The 27,476-nt window shown below is 43.7% G+C and overlaps 1 protein-coding gene across 1 annotated transcript in view; it reads right to left on the bottom strand.

Annotated features, from left to right (window-relative positions):
- The window catches only part of LOC126268053 (laminin subunit alpha), a 380,289-nt gene that overhangs the window by 83,360 nt on the left and 269,453 nt on the right, over positions 1 to 27,476 (bottom strand). The window contains exons 38-40 of the mRNA XM_049973485.1: positions 25,213 to 25,352; positions 12,202 to 12,335; positions 10,258 to 10,413 (exon numbers count right to left, since the gene is read on the bottom strand). Coding sequence (XP_049829442.1) covers positions 10,258 to 10,413; positions 12,202 to 12,335; positions 25,213 to 25,352 — 430 coding nt within the window. The remainder of the gene's footprint in view (positions 1 to 10,257; positions 10,414 to 12,201; positions 12,336 to 25,212; positions 25,353 to 27,476) is intronic.

Raw genomic sequence — 27,476 nt, 5'->3', positions numbered from 1 at the left:
TCAGAAGATGAGAAACACACACCATTCATGCACACAAGTAAACACACCTCAAGCACACATGATCACCAACTCCAGCAGATTGGCCCAGAATACAATTATTGCACGGGACACAAGCAGCAATGAGGAGAGTGCAGAGAAAGGGAAGATGAAGGGGAATGGGAAGGGGAAGGAATAGTAGTGTATGGCAGGATGGGAGAGGGAAATACTGTCTGGCAGAGCGTGCAGGGACTAGAATGCCAACAGACCCACCATCAGGGGGTAGTGGGGCAGGAAAGCGTGGAAGAAGAGGTGCAAAAAGGAGAGGAGTGGGGAAAGATGGGCAGACACATTGGCAGAGGGTGGCAAATAAAGAGATGGGAGACAAGAATGGGGAGGAGATGACAGGACAGAGGACATGAAAACTGTTCGGTGGAGGATGTGAGGACAGTATATTACCGTACATTGAGGCCAGGATAACTACAGGAGCAGAGGATGTGTTGCTAGTATAACTTCCATCTGCACAGTTCAGAAAAGTTGGAAATGAGGGGAGGATCCAGATGGCTCAGGTAGTGAAGTAACCACTGAAATCAAACATGTTATGTTCAGCTGCATGCTGTGCCACAGAATAATCTACTTTGCTCTCGGCCACAGTTCTGTGGTGGCCGTTCACCCTGATGGACAGTTGGTTGGCAGTCATACCTATATAAAAAGCTGTGCAATGATTGCAGCAGAGCTGCTAAATGAAATGGCTGCTTTCATTGGTGCCCCAGCCCCTGATGGGGTAGGATAAACCTGTGACACGACTGGAATAGGTAAGTGCTGTGTAGGTGTATTGGCATGTCTTGCAGCTGGGTCTTCCATTGGGATATTAGCCTTGTAGCAAGGGGTTGGAAATGGGAATGCCATAGGGATGAACTATGATGTTGTGGAGGCTGGGTGGGCAACGAAACACCCCTTTAAGAGGGTTGGAAAGGAACTTGGGTAAGATATCTCTCATTTCAGGACATGATGATAAGTCATCAAAGCCCTGGCAAAAGGATGTGGTTCAGTTGTTCCAGTCCAGGGATTGTTGATGCAGCATCTGATGCCCCAGATATTTTCCTCTGGTAGTTATAATTATATTTATTCCTACTGATCCCACTTCCTCCCACATCCTGACATACCACTAGCATTTTATTTTTCACACCTCCCCATGCCACATGAACTTGTGATCCTCAACCTAACCCATCCTTCTCTTCCACACACACACACAGACACACACAGACATCCACGTCTCATCATTCCTCTTCTTCCATGTTCCTGTATGTTATTACGTATTTGTGTGTATTTTCAAGTGGTTTCATATGGTTTCATGCATTTTTTGGGTATTTTTGTGTATCTGTGCATAATTTTGCATATCTTTCCATGTTTCTGAGTATCTTTACGTATTTTTTATGCAACTTTCCTCTTATGCAGTTCCTCTCACAGCCATCAACACCTATTTAGCAAATTTATGCATCTTTTCTGATCCTCTACACACCTCCTAGCACCTAAACCATGCCTACCTGAAATTTCAACTTTCCGCAACCCCCAAAACTTCCTTCCAACTCTCCACCAAATCCAGAACTAAACATTTCCGTAACAATGTTGCTAACCTTCCCACCAAAACCTTCAGCTCTACAGAAGTTTCAGTCCATCCTAAGGCCTCACGTTTAGCTCTACACCCAAATTTAAACATGCTGGACTTGTCAAAGACCAACTCTCCTTCTCCCATTCCCTGCAATGGAAGCACTTCTTTGCCATCAATCCCCCAATGAAATCAAACCTAATCCCAACAGTGACTCCTTCTCTTCCAGTTCATGCCACCATCTAACTCTGATCTCCAACCCCCCCTCCCACTTAAGCCACCCACTGGTCACCTTCCAGGAATTACTTACCTCCAACAAAGATTCACCATCCTCCTCAGGTCCCTTCCAGGAATACAAACCTTTCAGTAGAAGAAAGAATAGCCATACACAATCTCAAAACAAATCCTGACCTAATAATCCTACTTGCAGACAAAGATTCCATCACTGTTCTTATGAATACCTCCAATCCCTTTTTAAAGCCTTAGACCCTTCCCAGAATCTCTCTCCCGAATCCATTTCCCTCCCCACCCCTACAGCACCCTGCACACCCAACTGTTACATGCTCTCCAAAATCCACAAACCCAGCAATCTTGGACGTCCCTTTGTGGCTGGTTATTGTGCATGTCAAAGACACCAACCACTACCTTCACCAACTCACCATCATCCCCACTCCTTTACCTCCTGGATTCCTACTAATCACTGCTGACATCATCTGCCTAGACCAACATGCCTCATGCACATGGTGTTACCACTACTGAATACATTTCCCAATGTCCTGCATCTCAACAGCTGTCATCCCATTCACACCACAAAATGCTGAGAGTCTCACCAAAGCCACAGGCATTTCACATCACACACCCAATCCTCTCACTACTCCCAAGACACAGCCATAAAGAAGTGCCCCAATCCTCACCCAGTACTATCACAGACTAGAACAAGTGAACCACATCTTTGTCTTTGATAACCTATCATCACTCTCTAAAATGAGGGATATCCTACAGGAGGTTCTTCCCACCCTTTGGCACAACATGCCACTGAATACAGTATGTTTGATTTCAATGACTTCTTCACTACCTGAGCCATCTGGATCCTCCCCTCCACCATCAGCTCCTCTGAACAGTGCAGATGGGAGTTATCCTTACAACACTTTCTCCACTTCCTTAATTATTGCTGCCTCAACCATACAAAAATACTACCCCCACACCCTACAACCAGTAGTTTCCTTGCCCTTTGCCCTATCATCTACTCCCCATTCTTGTCTACCACACTCTTTACTCGCCACCCTCTGTTAACATGCCTGCCTATCTGTCTCCAGTCCTCTCCTTTTTTGGTCCTTTTCTCTTCACCTTCCTGCCTCATGATCACCTGAGGCTTGGTCTGCTGGCACTCTAGTCCCTGCACACTCCACCAGACAGCATTCCCCTCTCCCATCCACGTATACACTACTATTCCTTTCCAGTTACATTTCCCTTCCCCTCCCCTTCCCCCACCCCCTCCTCATTGCTGCTTGTGTCCCATGTGATAGCTGATTTCTAGGCTGTTTTCCCAGAAATGGTGGTCATGTGTGCATGAGGTGTGCTTGCTTGTATGTACGAATGATGTGTCTTTCTCTTTCGCTGATGAAGGCTGTGGCCAAAAGCTTTATGTAAGTGTCTTTTAATTGTGCCTATTTGAAGTGGCTGGTCTCCAAAATATTAATGTCCCCAAATAACTCCTCTTTTACTTGTTCAGTTTGATCTACTACAATAATATCAATCAAAGCCACTAAATGAATATATTACACCCACAACTGATCTTCCTTAAATTCTAATCAATTACTTCAGGTTATGCTTGATACCATATTATCTCTTTCCTATACAACTCTTTTCTGGTTGAAATCTAGTAATATTTTACAATCAGTTACGCTATCCAAGTCTTGTAGTACACCTACGTTCAAATTATGTACCACTAACAAAGCTTTTTCTTTAATCTTTTTTCCCTTCTGACCAGTAATTCCAACAACAATCTGGTGGTATGGGAGAAGAATGTGTTTCCTCCTCCACCAATTACTGATAGCAATTCCTGTGAGATTAATAATTCACTCCCAGAATTAAAAGGTAAATATAGACTTTATTCCCAAAAATGTTACCCACTACAATTTGTTTTTCTCATTTCTCATCAGATTATATTTCTTCTTCTTTGAGTGGCCACTATGAGCAGGTATGAAGGCTACTATCTCTTTTTTATGAGGAAATATTGTTTCATTCTTGTTATGAAGCCTGACTCTTGTTAAAGAGCACTTTTGTTTTTCAATTATTGGAGCAAAAATGACCAGTCAGTCAGCATATTTGTGCACAAATTGTTTATTTTATTAGAATCAAATGTCTGAGTCTTATTACGTCCTTAATTATTTTACTTTCACCTTTTATCTGAAACCACAGTGGATTACAATTCCCCTCATTACTCTCTGACTGGCCGTTTTCACCTTGGGTGTAGTCTCCTCATTTTTGTTTAATGTATCAAGACCTTTGATAAATATTAACAGATCATTTACGTCATCCTGATGGTCTGGATTTAGGACAAGACAACCTATCCACATTCCTCCACAACCCCAACACCTTCCCTTCCATCTGCTTCATCTATCCAATGAGCCACCTTCCTGGACGATGACCTCCACCTCTCTTTTGGCTCCGTTTGCACCTCTCCCAGCATTAAACCTACAGACGATCAAAAATACCTGAATGTCAGCAGCTGCCTTCCTTTCCACACCAAAGTCCCTTCCATATAGCCTAGCCACCTGTGGATGAAGTATCTGCAGTATATGCTGAAGGCCTTACGAAGACCTTCATAAATAGGAAATACCCCCCAAATCTAGCCCTCAAACAGTTTTCCTGTGCCATATCCTCACATATCATATACCCAATCTTCCCAACACCCCCAAGAATCAGCTACAAATAAGCACCTCCCCCCCCCCCCCCCTGCCCCTTGCCCCATTGCTCAGTATCCTTGGAACAACTGTAGCAAATCCTTTACCACCATTTTGATTATCTCTCATACTGCCCTAAAATGAGGGACATTCTAACCAAGATCCTTTCCACTAAAGTGGTGTTCTGTTGCCCACCCAATCTCCACAACATCCTAGTCCATCCCTTTGCAACTCTCATGCCCAGCCACTTATCACAGGGTCATTTCCTTGTGACAGCCCAAGATGGAAGACCTACCCAATCCACCCACCCAGCACCTCCTACTCCAAATCCTGTCCTAGGCTTGTTCTACCCCATCAGATGTCAAGCCAGAGGGCTAAGAAGCCATGTCATATAAAAACTCTACTGCAAACACTGCACAGTTTTTTGTCAATATGACTACTGTCCACCTGTCCTCTAGGATGAATGGCCACCATCAAACTGATGCGAAGAACAAAGTTGGCCACTCGGTTGCACAAGATGCAGCCAAGCACAACGTGCTCTTCCTACAGTTGTTTCATAACCCATGCCTTCTCTGAACTACACAAGTACACAGATGGGAGTTATCCTTACAATATGCAGCTGGGAGTTATCCTTACAACACATCATTCACTCCCTGACCTCAGTCTCAGGTAAACCATTGGCCCCTGCCACCCTTCACCAAACATTTTCCACTTTCTCCGCCCTCTCGCCCTCTCCAAGATCATGTCCCCTCACCTTCGGTGCATGCCAATCCCCATTGGTCCCTACAATTGTATATTACATGCGTAGCCCATATACCTGTCTCCCCTCCCTCCCAAATTCCAAGCCAGCCAACCAACTGTCTCATTCTGAGCTGCTAGCATCTACCCCAGTCTATCTCCCTACCAACTACCTCCCTCTCCTTCTGCCCTCCTCACAGAACACTACTCCTACCTCAACCAGCCCACCTACCGAAATACAGCATTGGCACTGTTAGTCCAGCTGGCATTGTATAGGGGATAGGTGCGCATATATATATATGTGTGTCTGTGTCTGTGTATGTGCGAATGGATATGTGTGTGTGTGTGTGTGTGCGAGTGTACACCTGTCCTTTTTTTCCCCTAAGGGAAGTCTTTCCGCTCCCGGGATTGGAATGACTCCTTACCCTCTCCCTTAAAACCCACATCCTTTCATTTTTCCCTCTCCTTCCCTCTTTCCTGACGAAGCAACTGGCAGTTGCTTCGTCAGGAAAGAGGGAGGGAGAGGGAAAAATGAAAGGATGTGGGTTTTAAGGGAGAGGGTAAGGAGTCATTCCAATCCCGGGAGCGGAAAGACTTCCCTTAGGGGAAAAAAAGGACAGGTGTACACTCGCACACACACACACACATATCCATCCGCACATACACAGACACAAGCAGACATATTTAAAGGCAAAGAGTTAAGGGCAGAGATGTCAGTCGAGGCGGAAGTACAGAGGCAAAGAAGTTGTTGAAAGACAGTTGAGGTATGAGCGGCGGCAACTTGAAATTAGCGGAGGTTGAGGCCTGGCGGATATCGAGAAGAGAGGATATACTGAAGGGCGAGTTCCCATCTCCGGAGTTCGGATAGGTTGGTGTTGGTGGGAAGTATCCAGATAACTCGGACGGTGTAACACTGTGCCAAGATGTGCTGGCCGTGCATCAAGGCATGTTTAGCCACAGGGTGATCCTCATTACCAACAAACACTGTCTGCCTGTGTCCATTCATGCGAATGGACAGTTTGTTGCTGGTCATTCCCACATAGAAAGCATCACAGTGCAGGCAGGTCAGTTGGTAAATCACGTGGGTGCTTTCACATGTAGCTCTCCCTTTGATCGTGTACACCTTCCGGGTTACAGGACTGGAGTAGGTGGTGGTGGGAGGGTGCATAGGGCAGGTTTTACACCGGGGGCGGTTGCAAGGGTAGGAGCCAGAGGGTAGGGGAGGTGGTTTGGGGATTTCATAGGGATGAACCAAGAGGTTACGAAGGTTAGGTGGACGGCGGAAAGACACTCTTGGTGGAGTGGGGAGGATTTCATGAAGGATGGATCTCATTTCGGGGCAGGATTTTAGGAAGTCGTATCCCTGCTGGAGAGCCACATTCAAGGTCTGATCCAGTCCCGGGAAGAATTCTGTTACAAGTGGGGCACTTTTGGGGTTCTTTTGTGAGAGGTTCTGGGTTTGAGGGGATGAGGAAGTGGCTCTGGTTATCTGCTTCTGTACCAGGTTGGGAGGGTAGTTGCGGGATGCGAAAGCTGTTTTCAGGTTGTTGGTGTAATGGTCGAGGGATTCAGGACTGGAGCAGATTCGTTTGCCACGAAGGCCTAGGCTGTAGGGAAGGGACCGTTTGATATGGAATGGGTGGCAGCTGTCATAATGGAGGTACTGTTGCTTGTTGGTGGGTTTGATGTGGACGGATGTGTGCAGCTGGCCATTGGACAGATGGAGGTCAACATCTAGGAAAGTGGCATGGGATTTGGAGTAGGACCAGGTGAATCTGATGGAACCAAAGGAGTTGAGGTTGGAGAGGAAATTCTGGAGTTGTTCTTCACTGTGAGTCCAGATCATGAAGATGTCATCAATAAATCTGTACCAAACTTTGGGTTGGCAGGCTTGGGTAACCAAGAAGGCTTCCTCTAAGCGACCCATAAATAGGTTGGCATACGAGGGGGCCATCCTGGTACCCATGGCTGTTCCCTTTAATTGTTGGTATGTCTGGCCTTCAAAAGTGAAGAAGTTGTGGGTCAGGATGAAGCTGGATAAGGTGACGAGGAAAGAGGTTTTAGGTAGGGTGGCAGGTGATCGGCGTGAAAGGAAGTGCTCCATTGCAGCGAGGCCCTGGACATGCGGGATATTTGTGTATAGGGAAGTGGCATCAATGGTTACCAGGATGGTTTCTGGGGGTAACAGACTGGGTACGGATTCCAGGCGTTCGAGAAAGTGGTTGGTGTCTTTGATGAAGGATGGGAGACTGCATGTAATGGGTTGAAGGTGTTGATCTACGTAGGCAGAGATACGTTCTGTGGGGGCTTGGTAACCAGCTACAATGGGGCGGCCAGGATGTTTGGGTTTGTGAATTTTAGGAAGTAGGTAGAAGGTAGGAGTGCGAGGTGACGGTGGGGTGAGGAGTTTGATGGAGTCAGGTGAAAGGTTTTGTAGGGGGCCTAAGGTTCTGAGGATTCCTTGAAGCTCCGCCTGGACATCAGGAATGGGATTACTTCGGCAAACTTTGTATGTAGAGTTGTCTGAAAGCTGACGCAGTCCCTCAGCCACATACTCCCGACGATCAAGTACCACAGTCGTGGAACCCTTGTCAGCCGGAAGAATGATGATGGATCGGTCAGCTTTCAGATCACGGATAGCCTGGGATTCGGCTGTGGTGATGTTGGGAGTAGGATTAAGGTTTTTCAAGAAAGATTGAGAGGCAAGGTTGGAAGTGAGAAATTCCTGGAAGGTTTGGAGAGGGTGATTTTGAGGAAGAGGAGGTGGGTCCCGCTGTGATGGAGGACGGAACTGTTGCAGGCAGGGTTCAATTTGGATAGTGTCTTGGGGAGTTGGATCATTAGGAGTGGGATCAGGATTGTTTTTCTTCGTGGCAAAGTGATATTTCCAGCAGAGACTACGAGTGTAGGACAGTAAATCCTTGACAAGGACAGTTTGGTTGAACCTGGGAGTGGGGCTGAAGGTGAGGCCTTTGGATAGGACAGACGTTTCGGATTGGGAGAGGGGTTTGGAGGAAAGGTTAACTACTGAATTGGGGTGTTGTGGTTCCAGATTGTGTTGACTAGAATTTTGAGGTGTTGGGGGGAGTGGAGCTGGAAGTGGGAGATTGAGTAGATGGGAGAGACTGGGTCTGTGTGCAATGAGAGGAGGTTGAGGTTTGTTGGAAAGGTTGTGGAGGGTGAGTGAGTTGCCTTTCCGGAGGTGGGAAACCAGGAGATTGGATAGTTTTTTGAGGTGGAGGGTGGCATGTTGTTCTAATTTGCGGTTGGCCTGTAGGAGGATGCTATGTACAGCCGGTGTGGATGTGGGAGAGGAAAGATTGAGGACTTTGATTTGGGATAGGAGTTGACGGGTGTGTTCATTGGCCGAGTCGATGTATAGGTGAAGGATTAGGCGGGTGAGGGCTATGGATTGTGCTGTTTGGAACTGGTGTAAGGACTGATGGAAAGAAGGATTGCAGCCAGAGATGGGAACTTTAAGTGTGAGGCCTTTGGGAGTAATGCCAAATGTCAGACAAGCCTGAGTAAATAAAATATGGGAGCGTAATCTGGCTAGGGTGAAGGCATGTTTGCGGAGGGAATGTAAATAAAATTTAATGGGGTCATTGTAGGGATGTTGTGAGGTTGACATGGTATTGGTAGGTGGAAAGGGTAATATGAGGTTAAAGTGAAAGTAAAGAGAGATTTATATAGGGAGAGATAAAGGTGTGAAAAAAGTCGAAAAAGTGTTGGTTTGAGATGAGCTATGTTGATCATGTGCTGAACTTAGGTTGGTGAATAACAATGGGTGCAAAGGTTGGGTAGTTATGTTGTCTCCAGATCACGTTAAAGGGTGGGGAAATTCAAGAAAATTTCGAGAAATTCAAGAAAATTTCGACAAAAAAATTTTTTCGAAAAAAGTTTCGAAAAAATAATTTGCGAAAAAATAAAATACGAAAAAAAATTTTCGAATAAAATCTCGAAGAATATGTGTGTAAATGTATTCAAAGGGCTGGTTATGTACTGGCAGGTTATGATAATGAGGCTAACAATTGTTTGATGAAGAAATAATAACGTGTAAACCTGTGGGAAGCTGCTAAAAAATGATCGGTTTTGTGGGAAAAACGGGAATGGAAATAAAACGAAAGTTGTTGGAAAAAAAAAACAAAAAAACCTGAGATGGTTGTGTAATGGGTGAAAGGAACTGAAGCTGTGAAATAGTATTCACGAGTTTACACGAAATGTTTGTAAACTTGGAACAATGGATTTTATGGCAGCGGTTATGTTGAAAGCGTTGAAAATTTTAGGTTATGGTTTGGAAGTAAATTACGTATTATTGAGTATAATTAGGCAGGATAAAATGTATGGTAGATTACGGAAAAATGGAAGATGAATACAAAGTGGAACTTCTTGTACAAACGAAAAGAGAAAGTAAGACGATAGAGAAGATTTCGAAATGCAACAGAGACAATAACAAACGTAATTGTTGGGTTCAAATTAATGACGATGTGTGTTTTGTTCATGTGCCTGTCTGCCGGCACTTTCCCGCTTGGTAAGTCTTGGAATCTTTGTTTTTAATATATATATATATATATATATATATATATATATATGTGTGTGTGTGTGTGTGTGTGTGTGTGTGTGTGTGTGTTTTACTCTAGCTCATCAAAGGATAACTCCAAAAGCTATCAAGTTTCTTTCTTTTGCATGTGCCTATTGACAACTCAACACTTCTGCTTTTCGATGTCTGGTCTCCTTTAGTCCAAAAGCATTTATAATCTACAAGAATGAATAAGTAAGTAAAGTTCTGTTTAAAATAACTTGGCAAAATAACTGTACCTTACATCATATTATTAGCTGATATAACTACATTAAATCTGCGGAGCAGTTCTATTACTACAGGAAATACTGGAAGGAAACTAATATGATACAATCAACAATTATCTCAAATAGAGAAAGTAGGTAAAATGAAAATAGAAGTCATTCTATTTTTGCACTGAGAGAATGGTGAGCCTAGAAGTGGATGTATTTAAAATATGGTAAACTTGCCATTGCAGTTGCAGTTTCTGCTGGTTCCTGTGCATCATGTGCTGCTTGCATGGCTTCTTCTATTGCATTTGCAATGTTTTTATATGCATTTGCAGCTCCAACTGCATGTTCTGCTGAGTAACGTGAGCCTGAGAAAAGGCCTTCCAGTTCTTCAGCCTGGAAAGAGAGCACACAAACAAGATTATTAAATGTTTTAAGTGCAATAAAAAGTAGTAATGGACATAAAACTGTCAAAATTCTTGAACAACTCTGCATACTTTACTTCAGTGTAAAATGTAAGACAAATTTCAAATAAGAAACAGAAAAAAAGTAATCCTTTCAATATCACACTTGACAGCATGAAAGTACAAAAGTTGCTTGTGATAATAATGCTCAAATATAGTAATAAAGATACGCAGCTTGATTCAGTCACACTGATTGAATATCTAGGCATAATACTGCAAAAGGAGAGGAAATGGAATGAACAAACAGGGAAGGTGAATTGAAAAGTACCATTTTTTAAGAATCTTATGGGAAAAGTATTGTGGTCCTATGAAGGGATTTGTATACAGAACACTTGCATGATCCAATCTTGAGTACTGTTCTAGTGTTTGATATTCCCAGTAGGTTAAATTAAAGAAATACATTGAAACAATTCAGAGGCATGCTGCTAAACTTGTTACTTATCAGTCTGATCAGTACAAGTGTGTCAGGAAATGCATAGTGAGCTTGGATGAGAAATGGAAGAAGGCGATCTTTTCAGGAAATGCTATTGAAGAGTCTTCCTTCCATGAGGTACACTCATGTAATGCAAGGGGCAGCATCTAATTGTGAATGGAAGGAATCTGAAATTGCATCCCGTTCTGAAACACTGTTTCAATCTGCTACTTAATCAATACAGAAAATACTCTGCATAATAAAGAAAATTTAATTTTAACAACGCTCAGTGCAGTTATCGTAGATCTATAGTTTCATGAGAGAACCTTTGCAAAATTTGGGAGAAAAAAGGGACCAATTCTGTGGCATGTGAAAACTCTCATTCAGTCTGTAAGGCATGTTCAGATAGTGCAAATAGTATTGCACTGCCAGTGAAAGGTAGGAAACTGGATTTGAGCCCTGTTCAGCCAAACACAGATTTAAGTTCACACATACAATCAATACAGTGACCAATTCAGCACAGAATAAGAGGATTCAGTTTAAACAGTAGCCAGGATAATGTAGCCATTTGTATGTATTTGTTTTATTAGTTAGCTTGGATGAATGGTATTATCAAAGCTTTAACAATATTTTCAGTCTCATTATAAAATTATCAACCACTCAAAACCTAAAGTGTATAGTGAGCTGCTGTCTTTACCCTTTCTGTTACTAGAATTCCATTTACTCTACAGCTTAGAGGCTGCTTATTAACCAAATATCCACAAAATGCATTCCTCTAGTTGTGCTAGACCCTCAGCATTGTGGGAGATACTGTGGGTAATTTGCAAAGAATGGTGTGACCTCATAAGAAGTTAGAGTTTTGAGTCAATCTGTGCATGTTTGAATAGTGCACAGTTCTTGAAAGACATGTATCCAGTTTCAGTTGCGTGTCCAGAGCACACTTGTATCTTATCACACAAAATCTATGTAGTGTGTACACTGCATGGAGTAATACAATATATCTCAAATCATAGATGTATTGAAAAAATACCTTTACAACTGTCAGTTTCACATTTGGGAACGCAATGGTGTTCAATGCATTCATTATGTTAAATCTCACACCTCTATACAGTTTTCATGTGTTCTGCCTTGTAAACACACACACACCCACATAGGGAGAGAGAGAGAGAGAGAGAGAGAGAGAGAGAGAGAGAGAGAGAGAGAGAGAGAGAAGCACAGACATAAAATCATATGTGGATATTTTTATGAGATTTATTATCTTATGGAGCTTTTGTGACAAGTTATATCATTTGCTGACCAGATACATACCTTTAACTGTAGTTCTTCTGAATGTCTCCTTGACTGTTCTGCCAATTCATCAAGTTCTTCAAACTGTTTCTCCTTATCATCAATATTCTGCAACAGTGTTTCTTGTTTCGCTACAATTTCTGTCTGTAAGTTACCTGTTGAAAATGAATACCCCAATCTTTAAAAATCCAATATATAAGATAGTAAAACATGTGAAAAGGGGCAGGACACTGGTGGATTATTTCAGGTAATTAAACAAAAGCTATATATACTGGACTTACATGTGCAATATATCACTGAAGATTAATAGGGTTAAAGCTCTACAACTTACTGAAATTTAAAAATTAACATGAAGATAATAAACCACAGTTCAATAGTTGCAACAAGAAAAATCTATACAATTTAACAGAGAAAGTGGTATGACCACAAAGCTATTTATAAGTTATAAATGAAATTCAACCTATTTCTATAGTGATAGAAACAAATGAATTGGGAGATGAAGTAATGGTGCATTAAGTGAGTCAGAATTTGGTCATGTATTTTCATAACTCAAAACTGCCAAAACAAAACTGGTTTTATATACATAAGCAATACAAATATTTAAACAAATTAATGACACTTAATATTCTACTGCCTGCTTTATTTCAGTAGATCAATAACAAAATTTATCGTGCATTATGTTCTTATACTTGAAGTGTTTCTGTGAAAACCACAAAATCAAAATGTAATGAAGTAATTGCAACACAAAATAGGACAGACGATGCAAGTGAATCAAATAGAAGACAAGAAATGTACATTTCATATTGACTCCACAAAAGCAGCTTACAAAGTTGTTAGGCCCTCTGGTATACAAAATCTAGTAGTTACATTATCATCTCTTTTGTTGTCTTTCACAACATTATGAAAAGGACAGGTTGCTGCTCACAGTATAGATGACACACTGAGTTGCAGAGAGGCAGAACAAAAAGACCATTACACATCTGAGCTTTCGGCCAAAGACTTCTTCAGAATGGAAAACACACACACATTCACACAAGAAGGCCTCCTCACACACATATGACTGCTCTGGCCAGAACGCAACTGCGTCATGTCAAACCGAAGCAGCAATCCAGAGTAGATAAGGAAATGGAGAGGGCTAACCGGGTACAGGTGGCGAAAGAGAAGGCAGCACTGCCTGATGGAGCATGCAGGGACTAGATGGCAGCAGGACAAGATTGCCAGATCAGTGTCAGGAGGCTGCAGGTGAGGGAGGGTTGGGGGAACAAGGAGTGGAAAAGGAGAGATGCAAAGGGGAACAGACCAGTGGGTGCACTGGCAGAGAGCAGTGCACAATGAGGGTGAGGGGACATGAATTGGGAGGAGATGATAGGACAAAGGGGGTGGAAACAGTTGGCTGGAGAGTTTGGGGGCAGTAGGTTACAGTAGACTGAGGCCAGGATGAGCTGTATTGGGTGGAGGGTGTGGGGGTAGTAGGTTACCACAGATTGTGGCCAGCAAGATTTTGGAACTGGAGAATGAGTTGTACAGAAAACTTTTATCCACACAGATCAGAAAAGCTGATGATGGATGGAAGGATCCAGATGCTTCAGGTTGTGAAGCAGCAATTTAAATCAAGCATATTATGTTCATCTGCATGTCATGCCACAGCGTGGTCCACCTTGCTCTTGGCCACAGAGCAGACACCTAAATTTCAACCAACAATCAGAAGATCAGCCAGTCACATGCCGCCACCAGTTACTGAAGCAGCGTATCCAGATGTCAATATGCCACTGCACTTATTAGCACAAGTCCCATTTTCACTCTTCTCTCTATGTAGTTGGATAAGGCATTTACCAAGTGACTATCAGCTCCACATACTAATTGAGCTACAGTTCTCTGCTCACAGTGTTCAATGAGGTTACTTCACACTGCCTCCAAGCAATAAAATGCTTAAGAGTCTTGGGCCAGTGACCATTTATACCTCAGTGCTACAGAAATGGTTTGGTAGAAAGACAACCCTTACATCATATTTTCAGGAAATTCTTATGTTAACCTAATTTTTGATTTATCCAAAACAAAGATGACGTAACTTACCAAACAAAGGCATTGGTATGTTGGTAGCCACACAAACAAACACAAACACACACACAAAATTGGCCTTAACATATGTCTGCTTGTGTCTGTATATGTGCGGATGGATATGTGTGTGTGTGCGAGTGTATACCTGTCCTTTTCTCCCCCTAAGGTAAGTCTTTCCGCTCCCGGGATTGGAATGACTCCTTACCCTCTCCCTTAAAACCTACATCCTTTCGTTTTTCCCCCCCTTCCCTCTTTCCTGATAAAGCAACCTTGGGTTGTGAAAGCCAAATTTTGTGTGTGTGTTTGTGTTTGTTTGTGTGTCTATCAACATACCAACACTTTTGTTTGGTAAGTTACATCATCTTTGTTTTTAGATACATTTTTCCCATGTGGAATGTTTCCCTCTATTATATTCATATCATTAATTTTTGAGCTAGGGGAAAAAGAGAGATAAATCAACTAAATAATAAGTTTCAAAGAAGGAAAAAAGCAGTAAATATTAGACAGCTGCTTGATGATGGCTTAAAAACTAGATGATACTGAAATCTTACTCCAAATGTTGCGTCAACACAAAAACTGTTGCAGCTGCTCCTTACTACATGTAAAGTGGTCTAGCACTGATGAAATGGTGGAAGTTATTTGAGCAGGCAGCTTAACGAGTAAGTATGGGTAGAAACCTATCTTTGTAAATACTTATTATTTTACATGAAGATGCCAAATTGATGAAATATTCAAAGAGTACATATAAATGATGTAGATTAAGCAACAAAAACTTATTTAACAGCAAACAAAGAGTGATTAATCCATTAAATTTTGAGAATGCAACCACACAAACTCTGTTTCTTCTTCTTCTAATATTTCAGATGTTTGGCAAACTAAAAATTACAGCATTTTCAACCAAGACAAATCATGGATTCCAACACTTTCTTTAATAAACTTGCAAAGACATCATTACAGTGCAGATAATAATGACACACTGATATCGCAGCATGTATCGACCATGTAGCCACACTCGCAAAGACATCATTGCAGTGCAGATAAGAATGACACATCTATATCCCAGCTGTATCAACCACGTAGCCACAGATTCAATTTATACATATTACTTGCCACTGATAAACAGTTCTGGTGTGTGTGTTTTCTATGCATTAAAAATTATGGAACAAACACTGAGATTCAGTCTGTCCACACACTCTGAACACCCAGGAGATATATGGCTGAAATAATAGAAGAAAAAGAAGAAGAAACAGATTTTATGCAGCTGCAATCTCAAAATGCAGTGGATCAATTATTACACTGCAAGAACATCAAGATATATCTCCAAAAGTGACTGGTTTATTTTTAAGAACAAGAATGCTGAATGTCAAATGCTTTCATTAATGCAGTTGTACTGGTTCTTATCTTGTAGTTTAATTGTGCACTGAAAAAGAATCATCAGGGTTGCCACAAGTTTCTCCAAGTGAAATTCCCTGATATTTCCCTGATTTCCAGACAAGTTTTAGTACTTTTCTCTGACAGATTTTGAGATCTCAAGGGTAAGTCAAGATCTAAGTTGACAATCTGTCTTTCCAGCTATGGTACAAAAAACAATAGTGCAAACGAGGAAATATCTAATACAAATTTACAAGCAGATGGTGTTTCTAATATGAGCAAAAATCTTAAGTACTAACAACAACATCTTTTGTAATGAACTGTTTTTAGATGGAGAAAGTAAGCCAAATGGTATATGTGTTTCATTAAGACCACTGATGTTATTTTATTTCAATAAAGGAAAACACACTTTATGACAAAAATTTGCATTTCCTTGGAGTCGCAAGACAGATTTAAAATTAAAATACCTTCACTGCTTTCAAAAATAACCTCAGAAAAAAGAAGACATCTTGAAGGAAGTGTAGAAGGAGGGGAAGAATTATGTAAACCAACACTGTAGGTGAATGCCAACAAAATGTTGTTTCTCCTATGTTCATTATCACTGATTATTACCCACTGTGTTATATCTATTATTTTACAGATTTTTGTGATTTTTCTGTCAAGAAATACGTGAGTACACAGTGCACAAACTGCCAGTGACTCACACAATTTTCTTCTTTTTATCTTCCACACTTTCTAACATGTAAACTACTTTTAAAGTGCCAAAATTTACCGGAACAAATAAAATGTCTATAAAATGCCACACTGTTCAATGTACTTGCAATGAGACAGTCACAATTCCTGAAATCCGTTACCCATAGGCTCTGGCCTGCTGAGGAGCACCGCAAACCTAGGTCCATGGATAACCATGAAAACCTGCTGCATTATGTCACACACAAACAGATCCAGCCTGCGGGCAGATCAGTGAGGCTAGATCTGACAAGGACCAGGAAACTGAATGGCTTCAGATCAGCAGGCCAGATCCATTACAGACACCCCCAGAAATGGTCTGAGGTTTTGGCTTGTCACGGAGATCCACTCATGTGGATTAACCACAAACAACATGTTTATGAAATGAGACCATGGTGATCAATCCATCGACAGATTGCTTGTTCAAATACTCTGAGAATCAATAATAAGGAAGATATGTAGCAACTCACCATAAAGATGATTGCTGAGACACAGACGGACATAAACAAAAGACAATCACCATGGAGGTCATTCCCTCATGTCTTAGCAGATGTCCTATCATCCTGTCCCTTCTCCTTGTCAGTGTTTTCCACATATTCCTTTCCTCTCCGATTCTGCATAGAACCTCCTCATTCCTTACCTTATCAGTCCACCTAATTTTCAACATTCATCTATAGCACCACATCTCAAATGCTTCAATTCTCTTCTGTTCCGGTTTTCCCACAGTCCATGTTTCACTACCATACAATGCTGTACTCCAGACGTATATCCTCAGAAATTTCTTCCTCAAATTAAGGCCGGTATTTGATATTAGTGGACTTCTCTTGGCCAGAAATGCCTTTTTTGCCATAGCGAGTCTGCTTTTGATGTCCTCCTTGCTCGGTTTGTCATTGGTTATTTTACTGTCTAGGTAGCAGAATTCCTTAACTTCACTGACTTCGTGACCATCAATCCTGATGTTAAGTTCCTCGCTGTTCTCATTTCTACTACTTCTCATTACCTTCGTCTTTCTCCAATTTACTCTCAAACCATACTGTGTACTCATTAGACTGTTCATTCCGTTCAGCAGATCATTTAATTCTTCTTCACTTTCACTCAGGACAGCAATGTCATCAGTGAATCGTATCATTGATATCCTTTCACCTTGTATTTTAATTCCACTCCTGAACCTTTTTTTATTTCCATCATTGCTTCCTCGATGTGCAGATTGAAGAGTAGGGGCGTAAGGCTACAGCCTTGTCTTACTCCCTTCTTAATACGAGCACTTCGTTCTTGATCATCCACTCTTATTATTCCCTCTTGGTTGTTGTACATATTGTATATGACCCATCTCTCCCTATAGCTTACCCCTACTTTTTTTCAGAATCTTGAAGAGCTTGCACCATTTTATATTGTCGAACGCTTTTTCCAGGTCGACAAATCCTATGAATGTGTCTTGATTTTTCTTTAGCCTTGCTTCCATTATTAGCCGTAACGTCAGAATTGCCTCTCTCGTGCCTTTACTTTTCCTAAAGCCAAGCTGATCGTCACCTAGCGCATTCTCAGTTTTCTTTTCCATTCTTCTGTATATCATTCTAGTAAGCAGTTTCGATGCATGAGCTGTTAAGCTGATTGTGCGATAATTCTCGCACTTGTAAGCTCTTGCCGTCTTTGGAATTGTGTGGATGATGCTTTTCCGAAAGTCAGATGGTATGTCGCCAGACTCATATATTCTACACACCAACATGAATAGTCATTTTGTTGCCACTTCCCCTAATGATTTTAGAAATTCTGATGGAATGTTATCTATCCCTTCTGCCTTATTTGACTGTAAGTCCTCCAAAGCTCTTTTGAATTCCGATTCTAATACTGGATCCCCTATCTCTTCTAAATCGACTCCTGTTTCTTCTTCTATCACATCAGACAAATCTTCACCCTCATAGAGGCTTTCAATGTATTCTTTCCACCTATCTGCTCTCTCCTCTGCATTTAACAGTGGAATTCCCGTTGCACTCTTAATGTTACCACCGTTGCTTTTAATGCCACCAAAGATTGTTTTGACTTTCCTGAATGCTGAGTCTGTCCTTCCGACAATCATATCTTTTTCGATGTCTTCACATTTTTCCTGCAGCCATTTCATCTTAGCTCCCCTGCACTTCCTATTTATTTCATTCCTCAGTGACTTGTATTTCTGTACTCCTGATTTTCCCGGAATATGTTTGTACTTCCTCCTTTCATCAATCAACTGAAGTATTTCTTCTGTTACCCATGGTTTCTTCGCAGCAACCTTCTTTGTACCTATGTTTTCCTTCCCAACTTCTGTGATGGCCCTTTTTAGAGATGTCCATTCCTCTTCAACTGTGTTGCCTACTGTGCTATTTCTTATTGCTGTATCTATAGAGTTAGAGAACTTCAAAGGTATCTCGTCATTCCTTAGAACTTCCGTATCCCACTTTTTAGAGTATTGATTCTTTCTGACTAATGTCTTGAACTTCAGCCTACTCTTCATCACTACTATGTTGTGAACTGAGTCTATATCTGCTCCTGGGTACGCCTCACAATCCAGTATCTGATTTCGGAATCCCTGTCTGACCATGATGTGATCTAATTGAAATCTTCCCGTATCTCCTGGCCTTTTCCAAGTATACCTCCTCCTCTTGTGATTCTTGAACAGGGTATTCGCTATTACTAGTTGAAACTTGTTACAGAACTCAATTAGTCTTTCTCCTATTTCATACCTTGTCCCAAGCCCATATTCTCCTGTAACCTTTTCTTCTACTCCTTCCCCTACAACTGCATTCCAGTCGCCCATGACTATTAGATTTTCGGCCCCCTTTACATACTGCATTACACTTTCAATATCCTCATATACTTTCTCTCTCAGTTCATCTTCAGCTTGCAACATCGGCATGTATACCTGAACTAGCTGAAACTTGTTACAGAACTCAATTTTGTCTTTCTCCTCTTTCATTCCTTGTCCCAAGCCCATTTTCTCCTGTAACCTTTTCTTCTACTCTTTCCCCTTCAACTGCATTCCAATCGCCCATGACTATTAGATTTTCGTCCCCCTTTACATACTGCATTACACTTTCAATATCCTCATACACTTTCTCTCTCTGTTCATCTTCAGCTTGCAACATCGGCATGTATACCTTAACTATCGTTGTTGGTGTTGGTCTGCTGTCGATTCTGATTAGCTGCTGTTGATATTACCCGATACTCATCTGATCAGAAATCCTTGTCTTCCTTCCACTTCACTTCACTGACCCCTACTATACCTAGATTGAGCCTTTGCATGTGCCTTTTCAGATTTTCTAGTTTCTCTACCACATTCAAGCTTCTGACATTCCACGCCCCGACTCGTAGAACATTATCCTTTCGTTGATTATTCAATCTTTTTCTCATGTTAACCTCCCCCTTGGCAGTCCGCTCCCGGAGATCCGAATGGGGTATGTTGTGATAGTGCCACGACATTTAACAGTGCCGCCTCGACAGTACGCACAAACGGCGATAGAGGCGCTCCGCAAATCGGATGAGCGCGGGAGCGCCACCTAGCTACGAACGGCACCGGCCGCATGTCACGGCACAGCAGTCGAATGCGAGAGACTGAGTTGTAATCATGTGATCAGCTATTGTTTCTAAGAGAGAGTGTGAAAATCCACGCAATTATTGTGATTAAAGGTTATAACACTTTTTGGCGACGAGAACAGGATATTTTCACCGCGTTGTGGATTTGCGTGTTCGTGACGGGGCAGACATGGAACAGCTTATGCAAGCGCTCATTGAACAACAAACACAGCTGACGGCAGCGATTCAGGCATTGTCGACGTCGCTTACTCATCGTCTGTCTTCCTCTTCTCCGCCTCCATTCCCTCCTTACGACGAGGCCGCTGAAGACTGGGAGAATTATGAGAAACGTTTGCGGCAACACTTCTTGGCTTTCGGCGTTGTCGACGCTCCTATGTGTAAGTCGTTATTTCTATCTTGGATTTCCCCTCGGGTCTATCAGCTGCTATCTCAGTTAGCACCTCTGCGGGAACCAGCCTCCCTGTCCTTCCAAGAAATGTGTGACTTATTGTCTGCCTATTATCGAACAAACACCCACGTCGTTGCCGCCCGCGTGGCGTTCTACCGGTGTCGTAAACAGCCCCATCAATCTTACCGGGCTTGGGCGGAGGAACTACACGGCCTGAGTAGGAAATGTCAGTTTGTCACGGACACTCATCACGAGTCTTATGCTGATTCAATGGTTAGGGATGCTATTCTACGGCTTGCTCCTGATAAAGAAGTTCGGCAACGTGCCCTACAACTGCAAAACCCGTCGTTGTCGGAAGTTCTAAGCATCGCTCAATCCTTTGAAGTGTCTCACGCTGCTGGCGCGCAAATAGACGCATGGTGTGATGTAGGCACTGTACAGTCAACTCTCGACAAGGACAATTTGCCTGTTGCATAGGTGAACGAAGATGTGGCGGCGGTTCACTCGCGTAAACAACGTCGCATTGGGCCGCAACGCTCGCAGCGAAACCAGCAACCACAGAAGCCGGTTCGTTCCGCGCTCCCTTCTTGCCCCCATTGTTTCGTACAGCACGACAGGGCAGCGTGTCCAAAACGTTGGGCCACGTGTAATTCATGTAGGAAAAAAGGCCACATTGCTTCTGTGTGTCAGTCCCATAAAGTTCCTGTCGACGAGGACGAGGCGTTGGACATGGATGTTCACTGTGTGCTTTCTCAAACAAATAAGTTGTTTGTTACTGTTCGTGTTCTGAATAAAGACATCCGCATGCAAGTGGACACCGGCTCTGCAGTAACTCTCATTAATTCTCGCACGTATTTGGCGTTGGGCTCCCCTCCTTTGTCTCCAGTTACGCGCAATCTGAGGACTTATAATCAGCAGAAAATTCCTATCATGGGCCAGTTTGATGCTTCCACTGCCTACAAGTCTGTTGTTCGGCCCCTCACGTTTTATGTGGTGGATCATGCGGGCACTGAAAACCTGTTCGGTTATGATGCTTTCCAGTTGTTCAGGTTCTCCATTGATGATGATGTGCACCTCATATCTGAGAACATTCCGTATCAACAGCTGGATGGATTGTGTTGTGAATTTTCGTCCGTGTTCTCTGCTGGTCTGGGTTGTGCCAAGGATTTTGCAGCCCACATTACTCTTAAACCTACGGCTCACCCTAAGTTTTTCCGGGCACGCCCTATTCCGGTGGCGTTGCGTGCACCTGTCAAGGCTGAGCTAGACAGGTTAACAGCTTCAGGGATTCTCCTTCCGGTTACCTCCAGCGAATGGGCATCGCCGATCGTGGTGGTTTCTAAACCAAATGGGAGTCTGCGATTGTGTGGTGACTTTAAAGCCACTGTCAACGCTCAGAGCCTCATTGACACTTATCCTCTTCCTCGTCCTGAGGAGTTGTTTACCAAGCTCGCTGGGGGCCAGTTCTTTTCCAAACTTGACTTATCGGAGGCGTACCATCAGTTGCCGTTGGACGCTCCTTCCAAGGAATTTCTCGTTATCAACACTCCTTGTGGGTTGTATCAGTACCAGCGATTACCATTTGGCGTCGCTAGCGCACCGGCCATTTTTCAGCGGTTTTTGGAACAGCTCACGGCTTCCGTTCCCGGCTGCATAAACTATCTGGATGACATTGTTGTCACGGGAGCCTCCACTACGGAGCACCTTCGTAATTTACGTTCACTGTTCCGGGTTTTGCATTCGGCTGGGTTGAGGTGCAATCTGGACAAGTCACAGTTCTTCCAACCCTCCATTGAGTATCTTGGTTTCCACTTGTCCCGTGAGGGCATACGCCCTCTCCGTGAGCACGTTGCGCCCATTAACGCTCTACCCCGGCCATCTACGGTCAAAGAACTTCAGGCGTTTCTAGGCAAGATTGCTTATTATCACAAATTCATTCCATCCGCAGCAGCGGTAGCTTATCCTCTGCATCAGCTGTTACGCAAAAACGTCCCCTTCTGTTGGTCCGACGGGTGCGAGCAGGCTTTTGTCCGCCTGAAGGCTCATTTGCAGTCGGCGCCTTGTCTTGCCACATTCCGTCCGGGTCAGCACTTGGTTCTGGCGACTGACGCATCACAGTATGGCCTAGGGGCTGTTCTCGCCCATCGGTATGAGGATGGGTCGGAACGACCCATTGCCTATGCTTCCAAGACCCTCAACGAGGCGCAACGGCGTTACTCTCAAATCGAAAAGGAGGCGCTCGCTATCATTTATGCTCTAAAAAAGTTCAGCGTTTTTTTGTATGGTTCTAAGTTTCACCTCATCACCGACCACAAACCGCTGGTCTCTCTGTTCAGCCCCTCGGCGTCACTTCCGGATAAGGCAGCTCACCGCCTGCAATGTTGGGCCTTATACTTGTCTCGTTTTCATTATGAGATTCACTATCGCCCCACGGCCCAGCACGCAAACGCGGATGCATTGTCGCGATTGCCGATGGGCCCCGACCCTATTTTCGATCGTGATGAACTCCTCTGTTTCCACATTGATGAGGAAGAATGTCATGCAGTCGAGGGCTTTCCACTTACAGGTTCGCAGGTCGTGTCAGCTACTGCGCGGGACCCGGTCCTGCGTTGGGTGATCGGTTTTGTTCAACGAGGTTGGCCGGACAGGACCGGGGGCCGGGCATCGGATCCCCTTCGCAACTACCATGCCTTGCGCCTTCGTCTGTCTGTTCGTGATGGTGTTGTTCTTCTGGCCACGGATGGCGCATCTCCACGGGTCGTGGTGCCAGCCTCTCTTCGCAAAGATGTTCTCAAACTGTTGCACGGAGGCCATTGGGGTATTTCTCGGACTAAGTCCCTGGCCCGCAGGCACGTTTATTGGCCCGGCATTGATTCGTATATCGCCCATATGGTTGCTGCATGTGGCCAGTGTGCTCAACAACTGGCGGCACCTCGTACAATGCCCTCTCCGTGGCCTGATCCAGCTCAGCCATGGGAACGGGTGCACGCCGACTTTGCTGGCCCCTTCCTCGGTACTTATTGGCTACTGTTGATTGACGCCTTCTCGAAGTTTCCATTTGTTGTTCGATGTCCGTCGCCCACCACTGCGGCGACGACGCTGGCTTTGTCCAAAATCTTTGCGCTAGAAGGTCTTCCATCCACGATCGTCACAGACAATGGCCCTCAGTTCTCTTCGCAGGACTTCCGTGATTTTTGTACTGGACAAGGGATTCATCATGTTACCGCACCTCCCTTCCATCCGCAATCAAATGGGGAGGTCGAGCGCCTTGTCCGCACTTTCAAATGCCAGTTGAAAAAATTCCTTAGTGATTTTTCCACAGATGACGCCCTGCTGCAATTTCTGAGTTCTTATCGCTTCACGCCTCTGGGTGATTGCAGCCCTGCTGAACTCTTGCATGGCCGCCAACCGTGCACTCTACTGCACCTGCTTCACCCTGTCAGGCCTTGTACTGTGTCCCCTAGTGCGGGAAAATACTCGGCGGGCGCCGACGTATGGGCACGAGGGTATGGATCTCGCCCTAAATGGATTCCAGGGGTGGTCAAGGCTCTTCGCGGCCGCCGGCTTTGTGAAATCTGTACGGGCGACGGCACGGTTGTTCGCCATTACGACCAGATGCGCCCACGAGTGGTGGCCACACCTGTGCCACCGCCCCATCCTTCGCCTCCACCAGCCCGAGACGCCAGTCCTGTCGCTGCTGCCGATCTACCATCCGTGTTGATGCAGCCGCCGTCGCTGCCGCTTCCAAGTACTCCGGAACCGGCCCCAGTCGCGACGCCGCCTTCTCCGGGACCCATCTCGCTGGAGCACACTTCCAGGTCAATGACACCTATGGATGCTGCTCCGGAGTTTTCACCCATCATCTCATCCAGGAGGCACGTTCCTCGCACGAGCTTCTGTCCTGGACATTTTCGACCATACTCCCGTGTCTCTGCGCGGGATCTCCTCGGGGCCTCCCAAGAGGCCATGGATGTCTCTGCGCTGTCCATGTCTCCAAGGAAGTGAGTGTTTATTTTTTTCAAGGGGTGAAAAGTGTTGTGATAGTGCCACGACATTTAACAGTGCCGCCACGACAGTACGCACAAACGGCGATAGAGGCGCTCCGCAAATCGGATGAGTGCGGGAGCGCCACCTAGCTACGAACGGCACCGGCCGCATGTCACGGCACAGCAGTCGAATACGAGAGACTGAGTTGTAATCACGTGATCAGCTATTGTTTCTAAGAGAGAGTGTGAAAATCCACGCAATTATTGTGATTAAAGGTTATAACAGGGTACTATTCCGGAATCTTTTTCCAATGGAGAGATCATCATGACACTTCTTCAACTACAGGCCACATGTCCTGTGGATACACGTTACGTGTCTTTAATGCAGTGGTTTCCATTGCCTTCTGCATCCTCATGTCGTTGATCACTGCTGATTCTTCTGCCTTTAGGGGCAATTTCCCACCCCTAGGACAAGAGAGTGCCCTGAACCTCTATCCGCTCCTCCGCCCTCTTTGATAAGGCCGTTGGCAGAATGAGGATGACTTCTTATGCCGAAAGTCTTCGGACGCCATTTCATCTACTGAGACAAAAATGAGATTTTTCCAGTGTATTTTTAAAAATTTCACTGATACTTCCATGATTTCCCTGATGACTTTGAAATTCCCTGATATTTATTGATTTCCCTTACTTCCAGAACCTGTGGCAACCCTGGTCATCTTTGTCTAGTAGTAACATAATGATTTCAATTTTAGCAAGCAGTTTGTAATAATAATTAACAAGTGTTAATAATAATTAAACCCAGATGTAAATCTCAATGTTGCTATGAAAGGAATAACATTATATTATATTCATGAAAACATTAGTAACTCCTGAAAACATTTTCAACATTTCAAATGGTTTGACATTGAAAACTAAATCTGAATTTAAACATACTTATTTTTGGAGTCTGTTGTCCAGCTTCATCTAACATTGACTGAGCTTCATCCAATAGTTTGCCAGATTTATCTAATTTTTGTTCTGTTTCATCTATTATTTCATCAGCAGCATGAACCTTGTTCATAACTTTGGCGTTCCTGTAATATGTATTAAAAGTAAGTTATTTTACATTAAAAATCATTGCAAAGCAAAGCTAGTGTACTGTCTATAACAAATCATGATTTATTAATACATCAGCATTCGTAACAGTTTCTGGTCTCAGCTGACAACATATCTCATCACCCCCACCCCCTTGTCAGTGTAATTTCTTGACATTTCACATGCACGAGCCATCTCTCATCTAAATGCAAGTAGCTTTCTCTTTATCATTTTTGTTTGTACTACTTTTAGGACACGTTATTCTTGCCAAACGTTCGTACTGCTCTAGTTACGTTGGTTCCCAAGTCTCACACTTCTGTCCTTTCTTCTCACCCAAAATGAAATCAAAATGGGCCAAAGGTATTAACTCATATGCAGCGGATTACGGTGTAGTAAATAAAACATCTAGCAACACAGGTACAATGGTAGCTTTCAAGCTACAGCTCTATTGTTAGTTTAATTACACACTCTAACAGACACAACTACACAGACATCCAAACACACCAATCCACAGCTGCAATAACACTGACTGTTGTAAGGCTACAAATGCCTAGTAATGACTTTCATAAACGAGGTAGACTTGCTGTCATCTCAGATACTTTAAGCAAAGCTATCGACCAGTAAGGCCTTTGTGAACAATAGATGACACACACACACACACACACACACAGACACACACACACACACACACACCGAGAAGCAGCACCAGTACATGATGGGAATGGTGACTGGGTGGGGAAGGGAGAGGCTGGGGTGGAGCAGTCACTGAAATGAAGGACATCATTTTTGGCAGCGTACTCAGCAACAAGGTGATCCACTTGTTTCTTGCCCAGTTTGTCGCTGGCCATTCATGCAGACAGACAGCTTGTTGGTGGTCATGCCCACATAGAGTGCTGCAAAGTGGTTGCAGCTTACCTTGTAGATCACATGACTGGTTTCACAGGTAGCCCTGCCTTTGATGGGATTGGTGATGTTTGTGACCCGGCTGGAGTAGGTGGTGGTGGGAACATATATGGGACAGCTCTTGCATCTAGGTCTATAACAGGAGAATGTGCCATGAGGTAAGGGGCTGGAGACAAGGGTTGTGTAAGGATGGACAAGTATATTGTGTAGGTTTGGTGGACGACAGAATACCACTATGGGAGGGGTGGGAAGGATAGTGGGCAGGACATTACTCATTTCAAGGCACAACAAGATGTAGTTGAAACCCTGGCGGAGAATGTAATTCAGTTGCTCCAGTTCTGGGTGGTACTGACTTATGAGGGGAATGCTCCTCCATGGCTGGTGGACAGTGGGACTTTTGGAAGTGGTGGGAAACTGGAAAGATAAGGCATGGGAGACTTGTTTTTGTACAATGTTAGGAGGATAATTACAGTCTGTGAAGGCCTCAGTGAGGTGCTCAGTATATTTCGAGAGGGATCGCCTGCACTGCAGATGTGATGACCACAGGTGCCAAGGCCGTAAGGAAAGGACTTCTTGATATTGAATGTATGGCAGATGTCAAAGTGTAGGTATTGCTGGTGTTAGTAGGTTTGATATGGATGGAGGTACTGGTGTAGCCAGGTGGCATCAATAGGAGGTGGAGGTCAACATCTAGAAAGGTGGCTTGTTGCAATGAGTAGGAACAGGAGAAGCAAATGGGGGGGAAGTTGTTGAGGTTCTGGAGGAATGTGGACAGAGTATCGTTCCCCTATTCCAGATCCCTATTCCTATTCCAGATCACAAAGATGTCATCAATGAATAATTTGAACCAGGTGAACACTTTAGGATTCTGGGTTTTTAAGGATTCCTCTAGTTGGCCCATAAATAGGTTGGCATAGGATGGTACCATGAGGTTGCTCACAGCTATACCCTAGATTTGTTTGTAGGTAATGCCTCCAAAAGGAGAAGTAGTTGTGGATGAGGATAGAGTTGGTCATGGTGACTAGGAAGAAGGTTGTTGGTTTGTAATCCATCAGGCATTGGGAAAGGTAGTGATCAACAGCAGTAAGGCTGTGGGGGATTAGGAATGTTAGTGTAAAGGGAGGTGGCATCAATAGTGAGGAGCAGGGTGCCGTGTGGTAAAGGGACAGGAACTGTGGAGAGCCATTGAAGGAAACTGTTGTTATATTATATATAAGAGG

This window comes from Schistocerca gregaria, chromosome 4, assembly GCF_023897955.1.
Source record: "Schistocerca gregaria isolate iqSchGreg1 chromosome 4, iqSchGreg1.2, whole genome shotgun sequence".
NCBI classification, from domain to species: domain Eukaryota; kingdom Metazoa; phylum Arthropoda; class Insecta; order Orthoptera; family Acrididae; genus Schistocerca; species Schistocerca gregaria.
Note: the sequence above shows the minus strand (reverse complement) of the source record. Positions and strands in the feature narration are given on the sequence as shown.